Source organism: Octopus bimaculoides, chromosome 21, assembly GCF_001194135.2.
Source record: "Octopus bimaculoides isolate UCB-OBI-ISO-001 chromosome 21, ASM119413v2, whole genome shotgun sequence".
NCBI classification, from domain to species: domain Eukaryota; kingdom Metazoa; phylum Mollusca; class Cephalopoda; order Octopoda; family Octopodidae; genus Octopus; species Octopus bimaculoides.
In genome coordinates this window covers 36,666,956-36,678,374 of record NC_069001.1, presented here as the reverse complement: position 1 = coordinate 36,678,374, position 11,419 = coordinate 36,666,956, and the positions used below count along the sequence as shown (strand labels likewise).

The 11,419-nt window shown below is 36.4% G+C and overlaps 1 protein-coding gene across 1 annotated transcript in view; it reads right to left on the bottom strand.

Annotated features, from left to right (window-relative positions):
• Positions 1 to 5: 5 nt before the first annotated feature.
• Positions 6 to 11,419, bottom strand: part of LOC106875065 (neuron navigator 2) — a gene marked incomplete at its 3' end in the record, with an annotated part of 294,273 nt that continues 282,859 nt past the window's right edge. Inside the window, exons 10-12 of the mRNA XM_052975421.1 lie at positions 1,304 to 1,427; positions 569 to 714; positions 6 to 170 (exon numbers count right to left, since the gene is read on the bottom strand). Coding sequence (XP_052831381.1) covers positions 6 to 170; positions 569 to 714; positions 1,304 to 1,427 — 435 coding nt within the window. The remainder of the gene's footprint in view (positions 171 to 568; positions 715 to 1,303; positions 1,428 to 11,419) is intronic.

Here is an 11,419-nt window from a genome sequence, read left to right as displayed (position 1 = left end):
GAATGTGACCCCTTGATAGATCCAGGGCCATTGAGATGTGAAAGTTGTAAAAGAGGAGAATTTGGAGCAGAACAATTAGATCTTAGACTAGTGGTATCTGGTTCCACGTCTGACATAGATCCATGTTTATTCTTTTTGCGAGAGAAGGCTTTACTGAATGAACTACGCAGCTGAAATAGAAAGAAAGAAAGAAAGAAGGAATGAGTGAAAGAAAGAGAGAACAAACACAATGGAAAAACGTGTGTGTGTGTGTGTGTGTAGATATATGACAAGAAATAGGAAGGAGAGCAGTTCTGTTTGAGTGACGAATTCTCCAGGACCAATTCTGGAGAAAGAATCAGGAAAGGTTTCTAAAATAAATGAGCATTAGTGTTCATGACAGTGCCCTAGTATGGCCACATCTACTGGCTGAAACCAATAACAGAATCAATATGTATATGTGTGTGTGTGTACATATATATACATACATACAGACGTATATATAGTTTGTGAGTAGGTCTTTTTGTGTAAGAGAGACAGAGTGATAATGTGAAAAGGTAAAAAGAAAGGAGAGAGCCAAAATATTTACCCAGCCCTTCTTTTTGTTCTTTTTCTTGCCGATGTCACCATCTGTGGCAGCAGACTGCTGGCTGGCAGCACTGCAAGCACTAGACAAACTGTTGATACTGGACATGCTGTCTGAGGACATTTGCCGAATTATACGAGCTTCTGATCCTGAAAGAAATAAAAAATTAGCTGATTTTATTATAAAATTTTTTTTTAGGGGTCAGCAACAGATATGGCTAATCCTTTAACTCACTGATTCTCAACCATTTTTTTAACGTATGGACCCCTTTGGTCACTGTTTTATTCCGGTGGATTTCCATGGCCATTCAATGTTTATAAACTAGTTTCATAAATATTCTTTCAAAATTCCCATTTTGTTCATCACACATTTACTTGTGTGGTTGGAATGTTAGAGAAAGTAACTGGGCTGTTTCTTCTAATAGATACATGACATGCCTTGTTTACCCTGCTAGTGCTGGTGCCATGTTAAAAGCATCCAGTCCACACTGTAATGTGGTTGGCATTTGGAAGGGCATCCAGTCGTAAAAATCCTGCCAAAACTAACCTTACCTGTGCTAGTGCCACATAAAAAGCACTGAGTCCACTCTGCGGAGTGGTTGGTGTTAGGGAGGGCATCCAGCCATAAAATCTCTGCCATTCCTAATGCCAACCACTTTACAGAGTGTACTGGACAAATTTAGAAGACAAATGTTAGGGAATTGAAAACGTCCATCTAACAGTCATGGAGTGACCTTACCTCCAGCAGCAGGAGAAGTATGTCTACGTCCAATATTCGGACTGATTGTTGAATCGGGATTGTTAAGTCCGCTCTGTCGCTTTAAGGCCTCAATTGTCGCTCTTAATTCGTTGAGTTCCGAATCCTGAAAAATACAAAGACAGAGGCGTGGTTAAGAAAAACAATAATAAAATAAAGCTTTGATGTTTATTTATTTATTTATCATTGTTTGAGTGTTTTTACTTAAGGTCAAATATTGAAGGAAAAAGTTAAATTGGTTTGCAAATAAATAAAATTGACTGATCAGATTGGGACAACAACAACAACAACAACAACAACAGAACAGGACATTAAATTCACTTAGCAGATTAAGAAAAACAATATGAGAAAGAGGACATATATAGAGGAGGGGGGGGTGTGTGAGAAATGAAAAATAAAATATTTGTCTTTCTTAATTAAGGTTAAATATTGAGAAAATAAATTTGTTGAAAGAGAAATCAATAAATTGATTCAGAAATAGATCAAATCAAAAATCAAAGAGAAGAATACAAAAAAAAGACAAATGTATTTATTATTCACATTTGTCAAGGGGTGGGGGAGCTGGCAGAATCAGTAGAGCATCAGACGAAATGCAAAGAAATATTTATTCTGGCTCTTCACATTCTATGTTCAAATATCACTGAGATTTCATTGCCAGTCACCCTTCCAGGGAGGTCAACGAAATAAGGTACCATCCATGTACTGAGGACCAATGATACTGACTGAATCAAAAGCAATTATTATAAACCCGTAATCCTTGTAGATTTAAAAATATATACAACGGATGGAAGGCCATTGCAGGGAGTAATCATCATCATCATCACTCTCATTTGACACACATTTTCCATGTTGGTCAGCCAGAGAGCTTCAGCAGACTCCACTGTTTGGTTTGGCTTGATTTCTGTCTGGATGCCCTTCCTAATAACCACACACACACACATATATATAGGTGCAGGCATGGCTGTGTGGTAAGTAGCTTGCTTACCGACCACATGGCTCCAGGTTCAGTCCCACTGTGTGGCACTTTGAGCAAGTGTCTTCTACTTTAGCCTCGAGCCATCCAAAGCCTTCTGAATGGATTTGGTAATGAAAACTGAAAGAAGCCTGTCATATATATGTTGTGTGTGTGTGCTTGTGTGTCTGTGTTTGTCCCCTGACCATCGTTTGACAATCAATGCTGGTGAGTTTATGTCCCTATAACTTAGCGGCTCAGCAAAACAGACCGATAGAATAAGTACTAAGCTTACAAAGAATAAGTCCTAGATTCAATTTGTTCAACTAAAGGCAGTGCTCCAGCATGGCCACACTCAAATGACTGAAACATGTAAAAGACTATATATAATACCATTCTAAAAGCATTAGCTTGGTGCCTGAGTAATATTAGAACAAGCGTAATCTCTTTTGTAATGCTCTATACATTACACAAGACACCAGACACACGTGTGTGTTCCCCTCCAGGTTATTGAGCATAATAATTCCTCAGAAAAAGACAAAACAAGAAAACAAAACACTGCATAAATACAAAAACAAAAAGGCTAACAGCTATTAGCCCCTTCACCAATAGCTCTTTTTTTATGTTGTTATTCTCCACCCCCCAATACAAATGGTGGGGTGGGGGCAAGAAGAGAGAGAAATGGCTTAAGCTATTAAGTGAAGATGCTGTAGGTGCTGAAGGTGGAGAAGGTGATGGTAGCGGTGGTGGTGGTGTTGGCGGGGGGAGGGACTTTCTTCGTTTTGATATACTCAACACCTGGAGGTGGTTATAAAGTACTTGATCCTTTGTTTTTCCTTGGCTTATTCAACTCCCCGACCTCCACCCAGAAACTCCTTCCTGATCCCTCTTCTTCCATAGCCCCTTATACATTTATTTTCCTTGCCGTGTATCATGGCTGTATGGAGTATGAGGTTTTGAGATTACAGCATTTCCAACACATAATCTGCATGAATATTCTTACCGTTGCTCCTCCAAAATAACAAAGGATGGGGTGCAGACAGGGCTGTGTGGTAAGAAGCTTGCTTCCCAACCACATGGTTCTGGGTTCAGTCCCACTGCATGGCATCTTGGGCTGACCAAAGCCTTGTGAGTTGATTTGGTAGACAGAAACAGAAAGAAACCCATCATATATATATATATGTATTATCTGAAGTGTACAGTATTATATATCCATTACTGCCGATCTTACCAATCAGTTTCATGCTAGCGATTCAATGGAGTGTTAGGTAACAATCCGATTATGTAACCCTGTGCTCATCAGAGGTAGCCGATATGGAATAAAATATGGCAACTGAGCTGAATAGACACATCTGGTTTGAAGTTGCTGTAAAAAAGATGAAACGAAACGAGGAGGGGATTGAGTTAAGAGTGTACACTTCGGATAATATACCCACTCTTTTGACAGATATATGAGTACATTTTTTTATGGACTCTTAGATGACTTACAGTTACATATATATACACATACACACGTGCGTGTGTCTTTGACACCCACCACCACCATCTGACAACCAATGTTGGTGTGTTTATGTCCCTGTAACTTAGTGGTTTGGCAAAAAGTGACTGCTAGAATAAGTATCAGGCTTAAAAATAATACAGGGGTGGATTCATTTGACAAAACCAGGGGTTGATATCAATCTCTGTGGGTCGATGGGACTATCTAAAGGGTTGATCCCTTTAACAATTTTGCTAAACCACTGTCCCTGGATTGGTCCATATTTTTAATTGAGCCCCACAGAAAAGACAATAAGCAAAGTAAATCTTCAGACAACACCTTAAGAAAAGCTAAAAGATGCAAAATTATGAAATCAGCTGCTGTTATTTTGGAGCAATGTTGTGAGTATATCTGCACAAATAATGTGTTAGAAATACTGAGAAGAGTCAGTAAGCTCTGTGTCTGTATGCACCAGCACCAGCACCAGCATCACCATTTCTACTCTCCAAAAATAGAGGCTCACAGCTTGATACGAAAGCTTATTTTTCAACTGCACTGAATTTGGCATTGGAAAAGTTAAAGATAAAATAAACAACAAGGTTTGGAGCGAACCTGTCCCTATCATCCCCTTGCTGTCAGTAATCCCATACGCTGATAACGATAGTTTTAAGGAGATATTAATATATATACATATACATAAATATATATATATATATACACATTCACATACCTACGAACATATATATAAACACACACATGTGCATGTGATGGTGTAATATTATCACTAATAATACTTGCTGATAACGAGCAAAATAATTTCGGTATTAATTTACCAAATCAATTTCAAGAAGAGAATCTCTGCTGATAAGATAACTTAATCAGTATGGTATTGTAAGCAGCCCAAAATTATCAAGATCATCATTATTATTATTATGATTAACATCATCATAATTTTTTCATGCCACAAGGGAAGTGTCAGGATATCTGAATAAGCTTTTTTTACTCTGGGCAACGTTTTACATAGAGGTGAAGGTGGGCCATGTCACAAGAACATGAAGCAAAATGAAGCTGCTTTCTACCGTATGTGTTTCTCTTTACAATGTGTCTTACATGCTTCAGTGAAAGCATGTGGCTTAGTGGTTAGGGGTATTTGGCTCAAGATTGTAAGATGGTAGTGCATTGTGTCCTTGAGCAAGACACTTTATTTCATTTGGAACAAAAATTAACATGGACGGTTTTAATTCAGATCACTTTAAAACAAGATATCTCTATCATAGAACCAGATAGGTTGGTACTAAAAGAGTTATTCAGCTTGTAAGTTGGTAGGCAGGAAACCAGAAGCTCTGGTTTAAATGTTTGCCATTTTGTAAAAGACAGAGAAGGATCCACTGAACAACTCTTAATTAACCCTTTCGTTATATTTCTGTTGAAATCCACTGCCTTTGTCTGAAATAATTTTGAAAATAATGAAGAATTTAGTGAAACAACTTTCTCTTTACTAAGCAGGTGTTTAGAAGATAAATTAACATGGAATTTTAGTGGAAGGTTCTAATTTCTATCAGTTTAAAACAGGAAGCTTGTATCATATAACTAGGAGCAGTCTCAGGCAGGTTGGTATCCAAAGGGCTAAGTTAGCAGGTAAGGAACCAGAAGATCTGGTTCAAATGTTTGCCATTCTGCATCTCTAACTTAACCATTTTGTTATCATCTTTCTGTTGAAATACACATCTTTTGTTTCAATTAATTTTGAAAATAATGAGGAACTTATTAAAACAACTTTCTCATTAATTAAACAGGTGTTTCGAACAGAAATTAACATAGAATTTTAATGGATGGTTTTAATTTAGACCACTTTGAAAAGAGGAAGTTTGTATCATATAAGTAGAGGTGATCTTGGTTGGGTTCGTATTAAGAGTGTCAAATGTGAAACATACCAGTTCATTTTCTTTCATTGCATGTAAGAATGTTCATCTTTTTAACATAAAATTTTTTTTTTTTTAAACAAACACAGAAAATTATCTTTCAAGATAACAGAATATCTTTAAAGATAAAGTGTTTTTTTCTTTTTTGGGGGAGGGGACAGAATAGGAGAGATGGTGGTGGTGGTGGTAGTGTTGATGATGGAGTTATAAATCTTTTTGGCAGAAACCAATCTTTAAGATGGTGCCTCTGGAGAAATATACATATATACATACACATGTATGTATATATGTGTGTGTGTGTGTGTATATGTATATATATATATATATATATATATATATATATATATATATATACACACACACACATGGTTGTGTATATGTATATCTATCTATATTCTTTTAACTGCTTTCAGCACAAGAGCTGCAGCTGTATAACTTCATATATGTGCACACATACAAAAACATATACATACATACATAGACATACACATATACATGTATAAACATTATACACACACACACACATGCGCATGTTTTTCATTTTCACTTTCACAAACACACAACATTCCTGCCTCACCTTCTGGGAATGCTCCAATAGCAGAAACAACTCCAAAGAGAGAATTTCAAACCCAATGTGCAAGATCTGTCATGACATGGACTGCCATCTTGCAATTGTGAGGATTTAACAAGAATGAAGTATCACTGTCTTTCACTGTGGCCATGCTGGAGTACCACCTTGAATAACTTTTAGTTGAATGCAATCAACCCTGGTACTTAATTTTTTTAATGTCTACTACTTATTTTATCAATCCTTTTTGTCAAACTGTTAAGTTATGGGGGACAGAAACCCACTGACACTGGTTGTCAAGTGGTGGTGGGGGATAAACACACATACCTGGTGGCACATAAAAAGCACCCACTACACTCCTGGAGTGGTTGGTGTTAGGAAGGGCATCCAGCTGTAGAAACATTGCCAGATCAGATTGGAGCCTGGTGCAACCTCCTGGCTTGCCAGGCCCTCAGTCAAACCTGTCCAACCCATGCCAGCATGGAAAACGGACGTTAAACAATGATGATGATGATGTGTGTGCCAAAAGTAAAATACATGTCTCCCAATATGTATATATATGTATATGTGTATACACATGTACATATATATATATAAAATACACATATACATATATACACACATTGCCTCTGTATCATAGTTTGCAGACGAGGAGAATTATGCAAGGGATAAGAGATAAATATATTCTCACATGCTCCATTAGATAAACAGGACTATAAAAATCAAAATAGAAATTTATTTACACAGAAATAGCTTAACTGAACAACTCAAAGAGATGTCTGCAGAGAAGCTGGGCAGAGTCTGTTCAATAGCCTTCAGTAATGGCTGATTTCTTTTATATTCTTATTTCGTTATTTATTTTCTAATCAACAACAAATGTTGAGTGTTATTTAGTTGCTGCTGCTGTGTTTCTTTATCCCTTGTTTTTTGGCGTATGTTCTTGGGGAAATTCTTAAGAAGCTTGTAAGTTGGAAGATAGGGAATGAGAAGGACTTGTTCAAATATTTGCCATTCTGTAAAAGGCAGAGAAGCATTCACTTAACCCTTTTGTTACTGTATTTCTGTTGTAATTCACTGTTTCAATCAGTTTTGAAAATAATGAAGAATTTAATAAAGTAACTTTGTTAATATTAACTTGGTGATTGGAACATAAATTAACAGGAAATTTTGATGGACAGGTTTAATTTAGATAATTTTAAAACAAGGAATTTGTATAACAGAACCAGGGGCTGTATCACGGGGATTGGAATCTAAAGTGTTAAGAAGTTGGCAGGCAGGGAACTAGAATGTTTGCCATTCTGTAAAAGACAGAAGGATTCATTTAATAACTCTAACTTAACCGTTTTGTAATCATATTTCTGATGAAGTACACGGCTTTTGTTTCAATTAATTTTGAAAATAATGAAGAAGTTTGAAAACTGACTTTATTGTTTTTGAAGCTGGTGCAAGGAATATAACATGAAAATTTGATGTTAAGTTTTAAACTATATTGTTTTAAAACAGAAAGTTTGTATCATAGAGGCAATGAGCAGTCACGGACAGGCCAGCATTAAAAGGGTGAACATTTTAGCATTCACATTATTCTGTCAAAAAGTAATGCTAATTTATTCATATTGTTTTTAATTAATCATGCATTATAATATAAATATATAATATAATGAAATTGTTGTATACAGTGCTTAAGTGCACTACAACAACAACAACAAAACAAAACGGCATTAGGTGTACTGTTTGTGAATTTCAGAAAGCATGGAAGCTTTGAAGAATGGAGTGTCTTGGCAGCTAAGAATTGATGTGGGCAGTTTATTCTATACTTCAGCAGTTCTGAGCATGGAAACAGGTTTCTGAAAGCCATGGGTGCTATGCTGTTTTTTGATCATGTAAGCATGTCCATGAGTGGAATTCAAAAAGGTGCCCATGGCTGTTGCTGGAAAGATGGTGAATGATCTTGTGGATGTCTGCCAAGTCAGTTGCCACACATCTGGGCTTTAATGTGTTCTTTAATGTGTTCGATGATGTAACTGTTAATTTTTAGAATGACATAGTAGGGTTGGTATGGGAGTCAAGATCTGGCTACTTTCTACATAAAACAGAATATTTTAGTTGGACATGGCCAGTTTAAATGCTAAAGGGTTAGCAAAATTATAAGTTGGGATGTAGGGATCCAGATGGTCTGGTTCAAATGTTTGCCATTCTGTAAAAGGCAGACAAGGATCCACTTAACAATTTCTATTTAACCATTTTGTTACCATGAAAGACATGTCTAGCTATTGGGCTGTCTCAGTGAATTCTGTGTGACCCATTCAAGTGTGACAAAGTGGACAATAAATTGATGATGATAATGATGTATGTACATGTGTGTGTGTATGTAGGTGGTGCATAGAGAGAGGGAGAGGGAGAGAGAGGGAGAAAGGAAGCCTTGCCTCCAGGCCCTGCTTGTACCAAATCTTGTACATCAGTTCTTATGTTACAGGAGGTGTTTGAGCCGGGGAGGGACAGGGAGTGAGGCATGGCTAACTAGCCATTTGAAACCCCAGTCAAGTTTGGTTTATAAACATTGTAACATGGCAATGGTAATAACAGCTAAAGAGAAAGGAGGAGTAATGGTGTGAGGGGCAAGACAGAGAAGGGGAAAGACTCTAATATAAAAACCTGGTATTTATATATATATATGTATACGTTGAACTAATTCCTGATGGAGCAATAAATGAAGAAACGGTAAGCTACTGAGTGGAATGGTGAAGAAGATAACAGCGAGGGGAGGTGGTGTAAGTTTGATGTTGGCATGTAAGTTTGTTTGGATAAAGAAAGGAGAGACCGTTTGACCTAATTCTACAACACCTACAATGAACAAACTAATGAAGATACCTTCACAGGGGTCACCCTGCTTGCTAGAAAGAGAAGTCAACCTTGCCTCTCTTCCTTGAAATCACATCTTACCACATTAGAAGAAGAAGGGTATTTAGTGCCTGGATAAGTGTCAGGCTTACGGTGGGAATGGCTTCTGATCGTAGTAAAGTGGATTAATGAAGATAACTTCACAGGGGTCACCCTGCCTACTAGAAATAGCAGTCAACCCCTACCCCACCTTCGAATCCTATCTTACTACGTCAGAGAAAGAAGGGGTACTTTTTGGTTATCTCACCCCCATTAAAACGTGGACTGACATCTGTCAGTTAGCAAAACGAATTTTATTTATATAAAAATGGTTTAACCCTCAAAAAAAAAAGAAAGAAAGAAAAATTAATAAACAAGAAAACTGAAAATATTAAACATCTTAATTGAATCTGATAACATTTTCATAACAAATCCTACCCTGCCTATTGAGGGGGCCAAATGTCAACTGTGTTGAAGTGTTGAATCAAAAGGATCTGTTTTAGTTCAATCTCTTGTTGCCACATGAACTCGATTTTTTAGTGGGGAGGTAATCCAATTTTTTAATGGGGGTGAGATACCCAACAAGTACCGAAGAAGGGTGTTTTGAGTCTGGATAAAGACAGGCTTGTCATGGTGGGAATAATTTTTTGATCATATGTGCAGCGGATGACAAAAGACCCGGAGTTAAAACAACACCATCTTTATGCAGAATTGAACCAATGGAGGTGGTGAGAATGGTTCATAACAGACATTATAAATTGGTTTATATATATAATTGAATCTTCTATTTTTTACTTGTTTCTGTTACTTGACTGTGGCCATGCTGGGGCATCACCTTGAAAGGCTTTAAGTTGAATGAACAGTTTAACCCCCAGGACTTATTTCGCCAGTCTCTTTTACCGAGCTGCTAATTTATGGGGATGTGAACAAACCAACACTGGTTGTCAGACGGTAGGAGCAGGGTGGGAGTGGGGATCCCCCCCCCCCCACACTAGCATGTTTGGCTTTACAAACATGGTGGAAGTTTCCTTTGAGAAACAAAATCATAACAGGAAACTCTAAGTAGAAAACAAGGTGAAACTTCATCTTTGAATAAATATGCATGTGTGTGTGCGTGTGTGTGTGCATAATACACACACACACACAAACCTAGTTGATGAAGTTCTATAGAAGTGGCACATGAACGATTATTTAATAAACGTTTGACATGAAAGTATAAACTGATCAACAAACTAAAATGGCTGAAAATACATTGAAAAATATACATTGAAGAATTTACATTTCCTTGAAAAGATGAATAATAATAATAATGATAATATTAATAATAAATTAGATCAAAACCTTATGTAAATATAAGGGGGAAGAGGTGAGGAACTATTTTTGCTCTAACACAAAGAGAGGTAAAAATAAGCTATCTATCTATATCTATCTACCTATATAGTTGAAATTTATAGAAAAACAAAAGATGAAAACAGGTGTATGAACAACAGACAGGGGTATTACTTTGATGCTTAGGAAAGTGAAAAAGTCTTTTATATTTCGAGCATACGCTCTTCAACACAAACACACGCATCTATATATATATATATATATATATATACATATATACGACGGGCTTCTTTCAGTTTCCGTTTACCAAATCCACTGACAAGGCTTTGGTCAGCGCAAGGCTATAGTAGAAGACACTTGCCTAAGGTACCATGCAGTGGGACTGAACTCCAAACCATGTGGATGGTAAGCAAGCTTCTTACCACACAGCCACGTCTGCGTCTCTCTCTCTCTCTCTCTATATATATATATATATACACACATATATATATAATGACATGTAAAGTAAAACAGAATGAACGAAAAGGTTGTATGTTTTCAAACACAAACAGTACGTGACAGATATTTTATATGTATGAAAGTGTTACATGATTACATGTCTGCTGGTTTTGTCTGCAAAAACAACAACAGTAGCAACAACAATAATAATAATAATAGAGGTATTGCTAATGTAGTTCCTACAACAGACTGAAGCGTGAATAAAATATATATTTAGTTTGTGATACAAGAGGAAACAAGTGAAAACAGATGTTGAAAGTAAAAATAGCGGTAAAAAAGGAAAACAACACTATATATATATATATATTTATGTATATACATGTATACACATGTGTGTATGTGTGTATATATATATATAAAGTATATATTTATACCTATGTATATACATGTATACATATGTGTAAATACAAACACACACACAAACATATATATATATATATATATATATATATATACACACACACACAGAGCAGAG